This window comes from Somniosus microcephalus, chromosome 11 (genome assembly GCF_052327205.1).
Source record: "Somniosus microcephalus isolate GS21.2 chromosome 11, FLI_Smic_1.0, whole genome shotgun sequence".
NCBI classification, from domain to species: Eukaryota; Metazoa; Chordata; class Chondrichthyes; order Squaliformes; family Somniosidae; genus Somniosus; species Somniosus microcephalus.
Window position 1 is genome coordinate 202,039,990 of NC_140997.1, and position 18,068 is coordinate 202,058,057.

At 45.4% G+C, this 18,068-nt stretch overlaps 1 protein-coding gene across 7 annotated transcripts in view; it reads right to left on the reverse strand.

Moving 5' to 3' along the window:
- Positions 1-18,068, reverse strand: part of fbln2 (fibulin 2) — a 250,620-nt gene that overhangs the window by 23,385 nt on the left and 209,167 nt on the right. For 6 of the 7 annotated variants that reach the window (XM_086001702.1, XM_086001703.1, XM_086001704.1 and 3 more), the window contains 3 exons: positions 16,969-17,094; positions 14,377-14,496; positions 8,798-8,926 (listed from right to left, as the gene is read on the reverse strand). In XM_086001702.1, coding sequence (XP_085857828.1) covers positions 8,798-8,926; positions 14,377-14,496; positions 16,969-17,094 — 375 coding nt within the window. The remainder of the gene's footprint in view (positions 1-8,797; positions 8,927-14,376; positions 14,497-16,968; positions 17,095-18,068) is intronic. The other variant, XM_086001705.1, reaches the window with a different exon arrangement.

The following is an 18,068-nucleotide window of genomic DNA, read 5'->3' on the forward strand; positions in this document are numbered from 1 at the left end:
CTGCCGTCTCGCCATCTGACCGTCAGCAGCCTTCCCCCAGCCTTGCTGCAGCCACTGGGGTCCCATTGAGGAGGAGCTGCAGGGCGGGCAGGGGCCAGTCACGGATGCGAAACGCATCACCCTCGCGGGGGAAAAAGTAGAAGGTGTGGCCAAATGTTTTGTTTCACTTGTAAAGGCCGATACTGGTGTCTTTGTTTTACTTGTAAAGGCCGAGACTGGTCTATTTGCCTTTTTGGAAAGGCCGAGACTGGTCTATTTGTTTTTTTGGAAAGGCCGAGACTGGTCTATTTGTTTTTTGGGGGGGGCTTCTCTCCATTAGTTTGTTATGTGGGAAGGGCACAGAGGTATCAAAGTAATAAATTTTCTGAAATCGCACTGTCCATGCTTTCTTTTGGAAGTCCTGGTTGCCCTGCTCGGCTGAGGGCTTGTGGAGCGGTGACATTCATCTTGTGCCACAAGCCATTCCCTGAGAGGGGGCCTAGAACCGACGTGCAATAAGCCGCCGACGGGCGGCCCTTGCACTTTCTGCCTCCCTCCTGTGCTGGTCCTCCTCCTCCTCCGGTGGTCCTCCAATGTCTGGTGGCAGTGGCTGAGTCCTACGGATAGCCAGGTTGTGCAGCATGCAGCACACGACAATGAAATGGGAGACTCGCTCAGGCGAGTACTGTAGGGCTCCTCCGGAACGATCCAGACAGCGGAACCGTTGCTTCAGGACGCCGATTGTTTGCTCAATGATGTTCCTGGTTGCTTGATGGCTGTCATTGTATCCCTCTTCAGCAGGGGTGCGGGGCGCATGGAGCGGGGTCATCAGCCAGGTGCACAAAGGATAGCCTTTGTCCCTGAGAAGCCATCCTCCTGGGTGAGGCTGGGCCTGGAACATGTCTGCCACAGAAGTCTGGCGCAGGATGAAGGCATCGTGGCTGCTGCCTGGAAAGCGGGCATTGACAGCTAGGATGAGCTGCCTGTGGTCACACACCAACTGCACGTTGAGCGAATGGTAGCCCTTCCGGTTGCGGTAATCCTCGGCATTCTCTAGAGGTGCCCGCAAAGCCACATGCGTGCAGTCAATGGCGCCCTGCACCATGGGGAAGCCCGCTAATGCTGCAAAGCCCATTGCACGCTGTTGCTGCTTGTCAACGGTCATGGAGAAGGAGATGAACTGACGTCTCCTTCTGAAAAGGGCATTGGTCACCTGGCGGATGCAGCAATGTACCGCAAACTGGGAGATGTTGGAAATGTCCCCAGTAGCGGATTGGAAGGAGCCGGTGGCATAGAAGTTGAGAGACACCGTCACCTTCACTGCCACCGGCAGAGACGTCCTGCTCCTCAGCTGTGGCTGCAGATCTCCGCGAAGCAGGTGGCAGATCTCAGTGACCACCGCCCTTCTGAATCGCAGCCTCCGAACACACTGCTCGTCAGACATGTTCAGATATGAGAACTGCTGGCGGTATACCCTGGGTGGGTAAGGCCTCCTTTGCCGACGCCTGTTGCCCCTTCTCCGTCTGGCCATGACTGGCACTCTCTCACGGCGTCTCTGAGCCCTTTGAATGCAATGGAGAAGCCCAACGTTTCCACCCATTGCAGCCCCCATTATATGTTTCCAATCAATGCTATGGCTCTGAAGTTAAAGACAAGTGCAAAGCTGTGGCCTGAAGCCACAAGTACCTGTGCGAGTGTTGAGCCAAACCAGAAAGCTCTCTACCTTTGTCTCTCTCCAAAGATCCGTCTCTCACAAAGAAGGAGTGTTGCAAAATGGCTGCCATTTCTACTGCAGGAGGAGTGCCCATTAATTAGCGCCCCCCGCGCCCCGCAGCGACTGGGAACCGTTCCCCTCTACCAGTCGCTAGGGGCGCCAGGCGCACAATAGGCCGGCGCCACTGAATTTCCGGTTTGGGGCGCACAAAGGGCGTTGTACCATGAAATTACGTCAGGATCTGTGCGCGCAGCTGAGCGCGCGCAAAGGCTTGGCGCCGCCGCTAAATCTTAACTGAAGTTGGCGAGAGGCGCAGATCGCGCTGCGCCCGGGCGCTAGCCGCTTAGCACCCCACATCTCCTCCTCCTAAGGCGCTAGCGGCTGGCGCAAACAACTGAATTTCTAGGCCATAACCTCCAGATCTGTGTGCAGATTGGGTGAATGTTTCTGTGTATTGATGAAATGCCATTCTGTTATTTCACTTTAGGCAGCTCCACATTGCGGGCTCCGCGACACTTGCGTTGTCAAGTTGGTGGCCAGAGTGAAAGGACTACTCCTCAGAATCGGTTTCATTCTTGGACACACGAATCTCCATCAAAGACGGACACCTCAGTACTTCACTCTACCGCAAACCCACGGACAACCTCACGATGCTCCACTTCTCCAGCTTCCACCCTAACCACGTTAAAGAAGCCATCCCCTATGGACAAGCCCTGCAAATACACAGGATCTGCTCAGATGAGGAGGAACGTGATGGACACCTACAGACGCTGAAAGACGCCCTCGTAAGAACGGGATATGACGCTCGACTCGTCGATCGACAGTTCCGACGGGCCACAGCGAAAAATCGCATAGACCTCCTCAGAAGACAAACACGGGACACAACCAACAGAGTACCCTTCGTCGTCCAGTACTTCCCCAGAGCGGAGAAACTACGCCATGTTCTTCGCGGCCTTCAACATGTCATCGATGACGACGAACACCTCGCTAAGGCCATCCCCACGACACCACTACTCGCCTTCAAACAGTCGCCTAACCTCAAACAGACCATCGTTCGCAGCAAATTACCCAGCTTTCAGGAGAACAGCGACCACGACACCACACAACCCTGCCACGGCAACCTCTGCAAGACATGCCAGATCATCAACACAGATACCATCATCACACGTGAGGACACCACCCACCAGGTGCATGGTACATACTCATGTGACTCGGCCAACGTTGTCTACCTCATACATTGCAGGAAAGGATGTCCCGGAGCATGGTACATCGGTGAGACCATGCAGACACTGCGACAACGGATGAACGGACACCGCACAACAATCGCCAGGCAGGAGTGTTCCCTCCCAGTCGGGGAACACTTCAGCAGTCAAGGACACTCAGCCTCCGATCTTCGGGTAAGCATTCTCCAAGGCGGCCTTCGAGACACACGACAATGCAAAATCGTCAAGCAGAAACTGATAGCCAAGTTCCGCACTCATGTGGACGGCCTCAACCATTATCTTGGGTTCATGTCACGCTACATGTAACCCCACCTGACGTACAGTCATCCAGACTCGAGTCGTCGTCGGCTTGTTCTCTTGACACAGATGCGGCCAGGCCTGCTGTGATTTCCAGCATAAAAATTTTTTTTTGTTTTATTTGTTTTTTGTTTTTCATGCAGACCCCAGCATCTGCAACATTTGACCCCTTGTGACCCCACCTCATTGTTCGTGGATGTAATGTTTTCCTGACTGACCTGTTTGGACACCATCCACACCTTTGATTGCTGTGATTATCTCTCTGCCGAGGTGTGATAAAGGGCAGTTAGAAAGATTACCTGTAATCATCTGGCAGTGTTCTCTGACTATATTTGCTGTGCCTATATGCATCTCTTCACTTCACCTGACGAAGGAGCAGCGCTCCAAAAGCTTGTGATTTCAAATAAAGCTGTTGGACTATAACCTGGTGTTGTGTGACTTCTCACAGAGTGAAAGGAGGCCAGAGAGTCATGTCCATTGTCTATCATGTCTTAAGATGGAGCCAAGGACATGTGCCAACATGGGCAGCCTATGCAAATCTAGCCAGGATAAGTGCATCCCTTGCATCATGGACAGCCATGGGCTCGCATGCTGCTACTGGTCGATAGACTGGCGCTCGGTCCTCCTCATCATCATCCTCATCCGAGGAGGCTCGGAACTGAGCCACTTGCTCATCAGGAAGCTGCAAGCCATGACACTGTGCCATGTCGTGCAGTGCACAGCAGACCACGACCATTGTGGAGACCCTGGCTGCCGAATACTGCAGGGCTCCACCTGATCTGTCAAGGCATCGGAAGCTCATCTTCAACAAGCCAATTGTTTGCTTGATGATGGACCTGGTCGAAGTATGGCTGGCGTTGTAGCACTCTTCAGCCTCGTTAGCTGGCCTCCTGATCGGCGTCATTAGTCACTTCTTCAGGGGGGAACCTTTGTCACCAAGGAGCCATCCGTTAAGTTTATTTGGCGGATTGAAAAGTGGAGGAACACTGGAGTGCCGCAGGATGAGTCATGGCAGCTACCACAGAACTTGGCGCAAACATGCAAGAACCCCTTCTTGTTGTTACACACCAGCTGTATGTTGAGGGAGTGGAAGCCCTTGCGGTTGACAAAGATAGCTGGGTTGTGATGAGGTGCCCTAAGGGCCATACATGTGCAGTCTATGATGCCCTGCACGATTGGCAAGCCTGCCATATTTGCAAAGCCAAGCGAATGCGCGGTGACGCTTGCTTGATCCCTTGAGAAGCGGATGTAATTGTGGGTCTTTGCGAAAAGGGCAACAGTAACCTGCGTGATGCAACTGTGGGCGGCCGACTGGGAGATGCCGCTGATGTCCGCTGATGATCCCTGGATGAAGCCTGAGGCAAAAAAGTTGAGTGTGGTGGTGACTTTGACAGCCACTGGTAAGGGGTGTCCACCCGCTCCTCTGGGCTCCAGGAGTTGGTGCAGCAGTCTGCAGATCTCTCGGAAAACCTCTCGCGAAAGCCTCAGCCTCCTTTGGCACTGCTGCTCACTCATGTTGAGGTAGCTCATCCTCTGTCTGTAAACCCTGTGTTGGGGGTATCTCCTACGGCGACGTACTTCCATGTGCTGGTGCATTCTGCCCTGTGCAGCATCAGGTGGCTGAGCAGGTGGTTGGGGCTCCTGCTGCTGTTGCTGCTGAGTTGCCTGGTTCTGCTGCTGCCGTGGCTGCTCCTCATCCGAATCTGAGCTCCATGGTGAAAGAAAATGAATGGTTCCCATGCTGCTGGCAGATGCCTCCATTGGGAAAGCGCTCCGTCCAAGTGGGGAGAGGGTCTTCCAAGGAGATCCCACAGTTGAGAGATAGAAGATGCAGCACCTCCGACTTCGGTAGGCCTGCTAAAAGTGCTGAAAGACCTTTTGAAGCAAAGTTCTGCCACCTGCAACTAATCCCCGATGAAAGCTCCGTTTTAATGGTGGAGCTGCAGCTGTGAGGAGACCACCCACTTGTCAACACACCAGGTTTAGCTGGCATGGTTTAGGAGGGTCGTGGAACACGCTGAAAATGTGGAAAAATAACGAGGGCCTCTCAAAATAGGATTACAGAGGCCCTTAATTACCATTTAAGGGTCTTAACTACCTCTCTGGACTGCTGGAGGCGGGACCGAATCGCACCCATCAAAACCACCTCCTGCAAAATTGTGCGGAGGCAGGTTCCGAACCCGCACTCAGTTTTTGCGATTTTTTTTTTTTTCCCCCCAACTGTCCCGCCTCCAAACCCGCCTCCTCAGGGCTGGGAAAATCGCCCCCATAGTTTCCAACAATCCATGTTAGGAGCGGGGACAACTCACTTTTCCGTCCCCCACTCTGCTCCGCTCCATTCATGCAGTTTCTCAGCAACTAGCGTTTCTTGGCTGACTCCTGCTCCATGCACAGAAGCTGCACATTCTGAACTTTATGAAGCAGGAGTCAGCCAAGAGCGAGAGACCATAATTAAGGAGCCAGTACACACATGGAGCAGGTATGGCGAAGCAGCAACAGCAGCTCCCACACAGAAGTTGTTCTAGATGTTATATTCAAAATGATTGCTTTCCTAAATTAATTCACTTGTACACAAATGACTGCAGGATTCAATTTACTATAAGTTATCCCAAAGCATATAAAAGGGAAGTCTCAAAACACAAACACTACAGTCATCATAGCTGCCAATGTTTTGGCCCTAGGGGAAGGGTGAGTACATGCATATGCCAAAGGTGAATTTATCACCTGAAGGTACTTTACCAGAAGCTATAATCTTAGAACATAAGTGAAACTATCTATTTCTCCCATATATGCACATCTGTTCAGTACAAAATCCCGATTCCAACCCAAACACTGCATACATCAGGGGTGAAAATTATCTTCTCTCTCACACAGAGAGTGTTATCTCACTGACTGTGCCAGAATATTTTTAAAAGTATGAAACACAAATTATGCATTTATTAATTCTTTGTATGTGGTGGGGCATCTGGCTGAGGAGATTTAACAGTAAGCAGGAACTGCATAGAGGGAGGAGAGACTTGTATTATTTTAAGAATTTGAAGATTACTCAATTATAGTTTTAATTACTTCTACCCAATTGGAGGTACCATAACTGGTGTTTTTATCTATCTGTCTGTCTATATTGCAAGGAACTTGAGTTGGAATATTTTCTTTTCGGTGTTTATTTGAAGGCTGCACAAGGTGGTGGGAAGTGATAAACAGCCACAAGGCAGGGTATAGAGAAGGGAAGAGCAGCAACAGTTCTAATGGTAATGGTAATATAACAGGCATCAGCCAGTCTACCATGTATCCCTGTGCTATTCAGATGATCAATCATGTCATTGTATTTGTTCCCTAATGAGCAGTGAGTATTAACAACAAGCTGCACTGTACTACATAATAGTGCTGCATTCCAGAGAGTCCTGGTCCAGTAGATTGCAGTCGTGCAGAATTTTCACTTCTTCAATAGGTTAAATTGTTTTCTGCAATGGGCAAGGGCACCATTCAGTGTAAACAGGTACTGTGCTACCAAAAATATTGCCAAACCGGCATTAACTGACTTCCCTGGACCCTGGAATTATGCCAATTGATCTCACAATTCCCTCTCCAAATAGTTTGGGATAGATCCGAGTCTTGATAACTGCGTGTAATAATGGTTACCACCTGAGGCCATGCTGAGAATTCTCAAAACCTGCTGAACGGAGAGGTGATCAAAACTTTTGGCATGTTTAAGATATATTCAACTGCCTTGACAATTCTCGTGGAATGGTACATTATAGTGCTCAAAGTCTACTACATCTTTACAGCATCTGTGAATCCCAGAACTTTTCCCACACGCACTATGGGATTGTCTTTGCAACTTCTCATCAATAAACATCAGAGTTCCATGTTCCTGTTTCTTTTTTTTAATGAATTGAGACAACTAGGTAGAGGGCCAAGAACCACAGTACGATAAAAAGGTTAAAAAGAGTAAGAGACATGGTAAGATTAATCAAGAAATATTATCTAGATGAAACTAAACTTGGGTTTGAAATTCTGCAGATTGTAGGAGGACAGATAGCAGATGCAGAAAATACACATGGTACTCTTCAAAGTACTGGAGCATGCACCAAAATAAGGTCATAAATCTAAATGGTGTCAAACTCCACCATTGCAAAGATTACACTTTTGTGTACTTTATTGTTTTTTGCCTATACAATGCAACTTTAGTCATGACAAGTCATGCCCTACTGCATTCCCATTATAACTAATTATTTTCACAAGTCATAGGTAAGACCATTGGGTTTCAGTTTTCACAGAAAAACAGACTGAACTACGGAATGTAAGCCCAAAGACCAATAAAAACCCTGAAATCCAGTCTAATAAAAAGGAATTTATCTTATTCAGTCACCTTGAAGCAGAGGCCTTTATTCAGGGCCATTTTCACATTTAGTTGTCAGTTTTTTGGAGGCTGTCAGCTTTTCCACAATTTATAGGTTGACATGTTTGTTCATAAGGGAAAATTTAGCCTTCCTGAGATCAGGTACTAACATTAAATTATTAGCAACATTAATTTGCCTCACCAACTGAAATCTAACAATACAATGATTATTGTTTCCCCAGATTGTCCCATACAGGAAGATTGGATATCTTTCCAGAATCACTACTAAATAATAAATCTAATCAATTGTCCTGTCTAGTACTTTCCCCAACATGTTAACTGAGAAAGAAGTGACTTGCTTTTACATAGTACCTTATTATCAGGATATCTCAAAATGCTTTACAACCTATGCAGACAAATAAGGAAGCACAGTGGCAGAGTTCGGGCCGCAGCCAACTTTGATATGCAAGCAATCAACAGGAGGTGTAATATTAGAAAAGGGTTGGGCTAAAGTTACAACTGCTCATATTCTACCAACGAATGAGGTGCTGCTGTGGCCTGGCCGAAGACTTGTGATGCCAATTAAATGATAGTGGAGACTGTGACTGAGACTTGAAGCCCCTGATTGGGACGATGTACTAGAAATACCATGGCATTTTTTACACTTTAATTTTTAAAAATGCTGGATTAAAAACAATGCTGGCTTAAAATAAAGCCCTGGATAAAAATTTCACGTGTAGTGTTTTAGTGAAAAGAGGACATCTTGCAGCTGAGACATTCTATTGAAGGGGAAATGAGCTCTGCTATTGCAAAACTTATTTTCTGGGGAGGGGGGGGTAATTTCTGACCAGGAAAATTTGATTTTTGACCCCAAAAGAAAGGATTCTGGTAAAAATTTTAGACTAATTTTGTTCAGAAATCAGATATTGCTCCAACTGTCAGCCCATGAAATGACAACAACTCAAACAGAAAGGGTGTCTACCGAGCTTTCATTGCAACATTTTCCAACATCAGACTTATCAAACTGCAGAGGAGGAATTAAATCCCCCTTAATAATTTTTGTTAGAACATACAATCATGAGAAAGTGAATATTTAACTACAGTACCAGAAACTCTATTTACACTGTATAAAAAGATACCTTAATGATCACATAAATTGTACAATGTAAAATAATGTTCCAAGATAGAGAGGATTCAGGGGCGTGTGTGTGTGAGAAATTAGAACCAAATGAGGAAGAATCCTACCTCTGCATGTTCTTCCATTAGGTGACACGGTATAACCAATCTCAGGACAGGCACAATTATAACTGCCAGGGACGTTCAAGCAGCGGAATGTACAGAGTGTGCCTCCACTTTGTGCACACTCATCAATATCTGAAATGAAAATTTGCTTTAGCAAATACAACAAAGGATTCAGAGATATTCGGAGAGATTCGACCACTAGGTGGCAACAGGATCTAAGTTCTTGATTGCATATTCACACCGAATATATGCACAGCAGTATTACACAATGGAATTATTTAATTAACAGTGGTTATATTTATGAAATCAATTTGTCTTGATCTTGATACACCTAAAGAAAGTGGCCCTAGTTTATTTAGTATTTTTTAATCTTCAATGAAAATGGAAATGCTAGAACTACAGATGCACATTTTGCTACATTGGTATTAGGACTTTGTTTTTTACTTGAAAATATTATCTTTCATTGCAATTGGTTGAAATACTGAAATATTATTATTGCAATTCGTTGAACATTTAAAGATAATTTTCCCCTGAGACACCAAGCCCACAGTTAATCAGAAACTTCAGGCTGTTCGGTTTGCGTGTTTAGCCAGTTTCTATCTCTATTGTCTAGCTAATATACTAAAGATTAGAAATGTATTCAGCAATTGTTTGGTTAATGGAATAATGTTAACGGTCTTCAGTAGAACAGGTCCTGAAAAATCAGATCAAACCCATGTGCATTAATGCATTGTGTCAATATCTACTGTAAAACAGAAAATCGACAAGCTACTGATTTAATTTTCTGTTGGCTTATGATTTCTATTTAATGAAATGACACATTAAAAATAATGATTACAGTATATTGTACACAATTTGTATCATTGAAAACCTGATAAATGATTCAATATTGTAGCACAATGTAAAAGGAGCTCATTTATATACCAGCAGTAATATTAGAAAACTAATTTATCAAAAACATTAGGCAACTATAGCAACATATTGTCGATGGATAGTAGGCCTGAAATCTCCATGCCATAAAAAAAGCTAGCTTGTCTCCGCCATGAATTTAGTTTGTGACAAAGTTTTGATCCTGGGCCAAACGTGTTCATTTTTCCAAGCAGGTCAGAAGCCAGTTACTGTATGCTACAATGCATCTTTATTTTAAAATAAAGAAAAAAGACGACTAATCTTTGTTTCTTTTTGCGGGGGAGAATGCTGAATTTTGTGCTCCACAAGGTAATGGATATGAGTCCTGGGAATGGAAGATTTTTCCACTTTTTATGATCAAGGGCAGCGTCAAAAGCTTCCAGGTCAAGTACCGTGAGGATTGGAAGCAAAGTTGAGCAAACTCTACACTACCCCAACAATGTGCCTTCAGCTGAAAAGAGAATTTTGTACTGTGCCAGCATTTTGTTTTGCCTGGCCAGTTATGTGTTGTCTCGTTTGAGCCCGCAAGGACACTATGGAAAGGGATGTCGCCTAGTTGAGGAGGTATGTGTCATTGCCGAAGAAGTGATGTCAGTTTTTTTTGTCTCTAAGGCAAATAGAAAGGAATCCTTTGCTGACATGGTGTTGTAAAACATTCGGCAATGCAACCAATCTGGACATTGGGACGAGGGCCATTACCCAGAGTATCTTCCTGTGAAAGAGGAACATTGTGTGCTGGGCTAATTGGCCATGAGAGAGGACTGAATTGTCATCCTAAGGGAGCAATTCTTAATGTTGGTACACGAGGACACCAAGGGGTGGTAAAAATGAAGAAATGACTGAGGTTGAAAGTGTGGCGGCCAGGAATGGATCGGGACACAGAACGGGTGGGCAAGCATTGCCATGGCTGCCAAATGGTAGGATAATTTTCTCCACCTGAACCATTGGTATGAAGCAGACCACCACATGGACCACAGTAAGATCTGGTGGCAGACTTTATGGGAGCTCTACCAAGTGGCGAATATTTGCTGACAGTTGTGGACTTTGAGAGTAGGTTTTTCAGGTCAAAGTATTGAAAGAAATTACGATGGCAAACATAGTGAAGGCAATGAAGGGGATCTTCATGATAGAAACATAGAAACATAGAAGATAGGAGCAGGAGTAGGCCATTCGGCCCCTCGAGCCTGCTCCGCCATTCAATGAGATCATGGCTGATCATCCAAATTCAGTACCCTGTCCCTGCTTTCTCCCCATATCCCTTGATCCCTTTAGCCTTAAGAAATATATCCAACTCCTTCTTGAATATATTTAATGAATTGGCCTCAACTGCCTTCTGTGGTAGAGAATTCCACAGGTTCACCACTCTCTGGGTGAAGAAATTCCTCCTCATCTCTGTCCTAAATGGCCTACCCCTTATCTTTAGACTGTGACCCCTGGTTCTGGACTCCCCCACCATCGGGAACATCCTTCCTGCATCTAGTCTGTCTAGTCCTGTTAGAATTTTATAAGTTTTATAAGTTTTAATGAGATGATGTATGGAGCGTGGCTTTCTCTGCAAACCAACAATGGTAGGCAATTTCAAATAACAACAGAAAATGCTGGAAAAACTCAGCAGGCCAGGCAACATCCGTGGAGAGAGAAACAGAGTTAACGTTTCAGGTCGAAGACCCTTCTTCAGAACTGAGAAAAAAGCAGAAAATGAAACAGATGAAAAAGCAAGTTGGGGGCTGGGAAATGGGGAAGGGGATGAAAGAACAAAAGGGAAGGTCTGTGATAGGATGGAAGGCAGGAGCGATTAAGAGACATTAAGAGATATTCAAGGCGAGACGAGATGGCAATAGGACAGATTAAGAAACAAAAGATGGCTCTAGATGAAGTGTGAAATGCGCTGGCAGAATGAAAGACAGCTGCCATGTGGGAGAGAAAAAAAAGGAAAAGGCACAAACCAAAAGTGTGGATAAAAAATATATAAATATGATAGGGGCCGAGGTTATGATCTGAAATTGTTGAATTTGATATTGAGTCCGGAAGGCTGTAAAGTGCCAAAACGGAAGATGAGGTGCTGTTCTTCGAGCTTACGCTGAGCTTCCGTGGAACAATGCAAGAGCCCGAGGATGGTGAGGCCTGAGTGGGAATGGAGCGGTGAATTAAAGTGACAGACGACCGGAAGCTCGGGGTCACCCTTACGGACTGAACGGAGGTGTTCCGCAAAGCGGTCACCCAATCTGCGTTTGATCTCCCCAATGTAGAGGAGACCACATAGTGAGCAGCGAATACAGTATACTAGATTGCAAGAAGTACAAGTAAATCACTATTTCACCTGGAAGGGATGTTTGGGGCCCTGGACAGTGGGAAGGGGGGAGGTATAAGGGCAAGTGTTGCATCTCCTGCACTTGCACGGGAAGGTGCCGGGCGAAGAGGAAGGGGTGCTGGGGGTGATAGAGGAGTGGACTAGGGTGTCTCGGAGGGAGCGGTCCCTACGGAATGCTGAAAAGAGAGGTGAGGGGAAGATGCGTTTGGTGGTGGGATCATGTTGAAGATGGCGGAGGATGATGCGTTGAATGTGGAGGCTGGTGGGGTGAAAGGTGAGGACAAGGGGAACCCTATTGTGGTTCCGGGAGGGAGGGGCAGGGGTGAGGGCAGAAGTGCGGAAGATAAAACGGATGAGGTCGAGGGCCGTGTCAACCATGGTAGAGAGGAATCCTCGGTTGAGGAAAAAGGAAGACATGTCGGAAGCACTGGTATGGAAGGTGGCATCGTCAGAGCAGATGCGGCGGAGACTGAGAAACTGGGAGAATGGAATAGAGTCCTTACAGGAGGCGGGGTGGGAGGAAGTGTAGTCCAGGTAGCTGTGGGAGTCAGTGGGCTTGTAGTGAATGTTGGTCAATAACCTATCCCCAGAGATGGAGACAGAGAAGTCGAGGAAGGGAAGGGAAGAGTCGGAGATGGACCATGTGAAGGTGAGGGAAGGGTGGAAATTGGAGGCAAAGTGAATGAAATTGTCTAGTTCAGAGAGCAGGAAACGGCACCAATACAGTCATCAATGTACCGGAAAAAGAGGTGAGGGAGGGGACCCGAGTAGGACTGGAACAAAGAGTATTCCACATATCCCACGAAAAGGCAGGCATAGCTAAGACCCATGCGGGTACCCTTAGCGACACCTTTGATTTGGAGGAAATGAGTGGAATCAAAGAAGAAGTTGTTCAATGTACAAGTTCAGCCAGGCGGAGGAGGGTGGTGATGGATGGGAACTGGTCGGGCCTCTGTTCAAGGAAGAAGCGGAGCGCCCTCAGGCCATCGTGGTGGGGGATGGAGGTGTAGAGGTAGGCAATTTGGGGCTGAAGAGTTTAAACAAATTTTTGGCGGTATATGGTGTGGAACATCGAACTACAACTCCGTACTAACCACAGACTAATGGTGAGGTGGAGCAGCTAAGCAGTACACAACTGAAGGCAATACAAGTGGCACAGGCAGAAAAGAAAGACTGAAGCAGGAAATGGAGCACCCCACAGGCAACAATGGTATGATTCCAGCTCAGTTAAAGTTTGGATATGAGCTGTGCAGGAAGTTGCCAGATCTACGGCACAACACCACCACTCTTTGAGCCACCATGTGAGTGAGGGTAAGGTTGGCAGTCACGTTTTGGTGAAGGTGCTGAAAACAGGTAAACTGACAGTGAATTTCAAAGCCCAACCCTAAAGTGTGGTGAGGAGAGATGGAGGAGAACTAACCATACAGTCACCAGCTGGGGTGAAGTTTACTCGTAAAGTAGCTGGTGGGATACGTGGATAATCAGGCAGGGATCCAAGCAGGAAAAAGAAACGTGTTGAATGGAGGTGGAAGAACAGGGGCCAAATGAAAATCGCAAAGGGAGACCAGAGGCGAGTCATCAGGAAGGGCCTTATGTAGAGAGACCATCGCAGTCGCAAAAGCTCCCTTGTCACTTCATGGACTTTGTGAAGCAAAAAGGGAGGGACGTGGCGTACTGTATAGTATTAAGCATGTGCGGGTCGTGTGGGAAGTTCTCTGAAAAGAAATGATGACAAAATGGTCAAAGGGTGTTCACCATTTTGTTTGTGCCATGTGGCTGCTGTGTGTATATTAAAACTACATAATAATTGATCGTTTTATATGAAGTGTCTAATCACTCCAATAGTATCAATACTCTACACTGATGTGTCATCATGTCAATTTAACCTAGATTGACACCTATAAAGAGAGATGAAAGGACTGTATTCTAACACCTTGTGTCAAACAGTCCCTCAAATTTAATCAACCTTCATTTATTGTGTTACTATTTTCCCTGTTATTTTTTTTGCATGTTTTCCGCTCTTCCTTCATCCAAATTAGTTCAATACCTTCACGCTACTCTCATGAGCAATACAGGAAAGCATTCTCTCCCAGTCAGTAACCTCTTTCGCACATTAATTGAGATAAACCAACTCCTACATTGCTCTAGAGGAGAAGCTCAAATGTAAATGTCAATTAAGATTGTCATCCAAACTATGATCTCTTGTTCGAAAATAAGTGCTCTAGTGTTATAGCTACACTTTAACAGCTACCTTTTCTTGAGCATTTGGGTGAAGACTTTGTAGTTGGTTTAGCGCCTTACTTAGCCATGTAAAGGACTATTGAAATAAGAATTATTTATTTTTTGCTTTGGTTCTCCTTACCCTCACAGGAATGTCCATCTAGTTCACTGAGTTGGTAGCCTTGTCTGCAATAGCACTGGTAGGAGCCATAGATATTGGCACATTCCTGACCGCATAGGTTGTTCCCACATTCATTTATATCTACAGAGAAATATATGCAGTTAGATAAAATTGCCCAATCATCTTCATTGTTTCTATGCTATATGGTTTTGTTCTCTGTTTAAATACCATTCCATATTGGGATCAAAACAAGATCGCTCAGCAATAACCTATAAAGGTTGTGGCATCAAATTTCTCCAAATAAAAATCACCTTGTGACTTCTGAGTAACAGTTTTGAGAATTACAATGAAGGATTTCATAAATAAGTGTAACTTTAACATCAGACTACTGAAATGAACTCCGACTTCCTAATTTTGTTGTAGCAAACAAATATGCCATGGTGGCAGTAGGGGCATGATAATTGGCATCAATGCCCCTGGAATAGGAAGAGGAAAATCTGCCTGTGTCCCTGCTCATGATCACTATCCAGGGACCCTTGCTGAAAGTGCACATGTGTAACCTTCAGCTGAGTGGAGGATCCGGTTCAGCTTTGATGGTCCCCTGCCGACACGAATTGTCAAGGCTCACAGGTGAACAATGGCCACTTGAGCAAGTTACCAGAGTGACAGGCACGTGTGGAACTGTACCCCAGCAAACAGTCAGTGACTTCATGAGAGGAAGGGAGGGCAGAACATTGGAAAATAACAAGGATACAAATTCCATACTTTTGAGATAAATAAGCTGCTGTGATATCCAACACCAACAACAATTTGCATTTATATAGATCTCCTCACACAGAGGAAACCCACTCATTTATATAGAGCTCCTCACTTAAAGACTCTTTGTGCTCCTCCTGGCCCCACAAGGATAATTTGGCCTCTTCCTCACCTGATCATGGTCTTGCCAACCCCCCTCCCCAAAATCTGTACTTACCTTGCCATGGACCATCTCTATGGCTCCACGCTGGTGGCCTGACCCACTGATGGTGACGTCATTCCCACTGGCTTCAGGCGAGAGTCCGTGTTGAGGCATGTAAATGAGGCCCAGGAGCAAAAATCTCCCGGACCTCATGCTCCGGGGGACAGACGGAGCGCTGCCAGCTTCAGCCCCTAACACTCCTGGTTGTCCTCGCAAGTTAAAATCAACTCTAAGATGGCACTTGAAGAAAGCAGCAGGGTTTAGGGTGGGTTTCCCGAGGAGGGGAGTGATGACAGTTATTTTCAATGAGGTGGGGACAGTGTCAGATAAGAAAGATTGGTGATATCTGCAAGCATAGCAATGAGATGTGGAAGTTGAATGGTCAGGAACTGGGATGGAATAGGATTGAGAGAGCAGGTGGTGAGCTTCATGGATGAGATGAGTGACCTGAGTGCTGAAGTGGGGGTAGTGGAGAAAAGGCAGAGAACAGGAAGAGTGAGGGCACAGTTAATTGAAAGGCAAATGATGGTGTTGAAAGGCCGAGGGAATGGGAGGGCCAGGCTAGGATTAACAGAGGAGGTGTAATGGGGAGGAAGAGGACATTACACCGATGGAGCTGGCTTTGAACACAAGGAAGTCCTTGAGCTCCTTGCATTTTGAGTCTGAGGTGAGGTGGGTTATTGCTTGAGGGTTTGGGAGTTGTAGGGCATTTTGGCCAGGGAGAAGCAGAGAGGATACAACTTGAGGCGGTGCAGCCAGAGCTGATCGTGGGGAGACAAGCCAGATGAATGTTACATTTGTTCTAGCTTACCACTTTGTAATTTGAGGCTGAAGAGGTGGCAGGAATAGTGGGGTGGGAGACACTTCAGGATCTGAAAGGAACAAGACCCTGGAAGGTGGAGGTGAGGTAGTTATAAATAAGATTGACAAAAATGTTGATATCATCACAGGGAGCTGGCTAGAAGCAAGGGAGGACAAATTAGAGAGGGTGTTAAGGAGAGAGTTTTGGGGTCGTTCTTGCATGGACTGAATGTGACAGTACAGCATAGGGACAGGCAGGGGATATGTAGGAAAATGGAATCTGGCATTAGTTGGAGACCATCTTGTCAATGATGGTGACCAAGAGGGTCTGAGGTTACTTGAGATGACAAGATTGAGTGGCCATGAGTGTACATGTGGAAGGATTTTGGGCAGGATCGCAGAGGAGAACCCCACCCAATATCTCCAAAGCTTCTGTAAGAAAATGAAGCAGGAGATGGGAAATGACAGTGCTCACTTCTTCTACAGGTTCCCTGAACATTGCTACAGAAGTTTCCTATAGAGTTTAGAAGCCCCTGACTATCCAATATTTGGAGTGATCATTAAGAACTTTCTAAACTGAGACCAGGAAGAGGTGAACCTCCAAGGGTAAAGGAAATTGAACTGTTAATTGAAGATTACACAATAAAATGGTACAGAGAGGTATCAAAAATATTCTTTTCAGTGAGTGACCTTATCAGAGACAACTTTAAATTAGGCATTGTACTTTTCATAAGCGTACATTCTTTACCAAATTATTTTCTAACACAATTGCTCAATATGTTTACGGTGCACATGCTGGCTTATGTTTTCACTGCTATTGCTTTTACCATTGACCAACACAATGATTAAAATACCTTCACAGTTCTTGCCATCAAGAGCTAGTTTGAATCCAGTGCTGCAAGTGCAGTAATAGGACCCAGGGGTATTCTCACAAGTGTGTGCACACAGTCGACCAGGGTAGCGCCAACATTCATTAACATCTGCCAGAAGCAAGTAAGATTCAATGACAGGATAAAAATGAGATCGTGCAAAAGCAGAAATTTACCAATCCGATTCAATAAAGGTGCCTTTCATTATTCATTTCCAGCTCCAGCATCCAATTCTCCTGGAAATTTGAATCTATCTGGCCTCAGTGAAGCTGACGACATTAAGATTAAATGCCTGTGCCCTTTCAGGTACATTAAGCATTTTAGTTGTTACACAGATGGTCATAAAAAAGAAATCAGAGACGAGGCGAACAGACAAACACTCATTTGGTAAGAACATGCTGGATTGCCATCAATAATGTATTATTTCTCTGCCACGGTGTGTTGCAGTAAACTTATTTTTGAAACAGACCAAGTAAATGGTTTCATTTATGAGAGTAATTATAAATGGAAAAGTCATTTGTTAGTAAGTGTTTGGAAAAGTTCATGTCCAACCAAAAATTAAAAACATCCATCAGTTTAACTGTTGCGTTGATTGATCATCTCTTTTTGCACCGCCCACGTTAAGTCCACAATCACCAAAGTAGTGAGGTTCAAAATGTATTTTACATAAAAATTACTTTTCATAGATGATAAAATAATTTTGCACCTCAATAGATGGAGAAATGACCTAACAATTCAGAAGAATAATTTCACTTATAATAACTACTGTGTCATGTAAGTGGGATGGAGTGTAAATGTAAAAGAATTGTACAGTTGAATGATGTACATGGGTGAATATTTATCCAACTGGGCCTGACTGAATGACACACAAATGACAAAATCATAGTGCATTAGTTCCATGCATTAGGTAAATCACGCCCAATAGAACCTGGAGTGCTTTCTCTTTATACTTTCTCTTCGTATTGTTAGTTTAAAAAGTAATTTAAGAAAAAATGGAAGATTTTCAGAAGTCCTGGGGCTGAGCTTGTATCACTACCTAGTTGGGTGTAATGTGCATCATGAGCGTAGATTCATAGACATTTCAG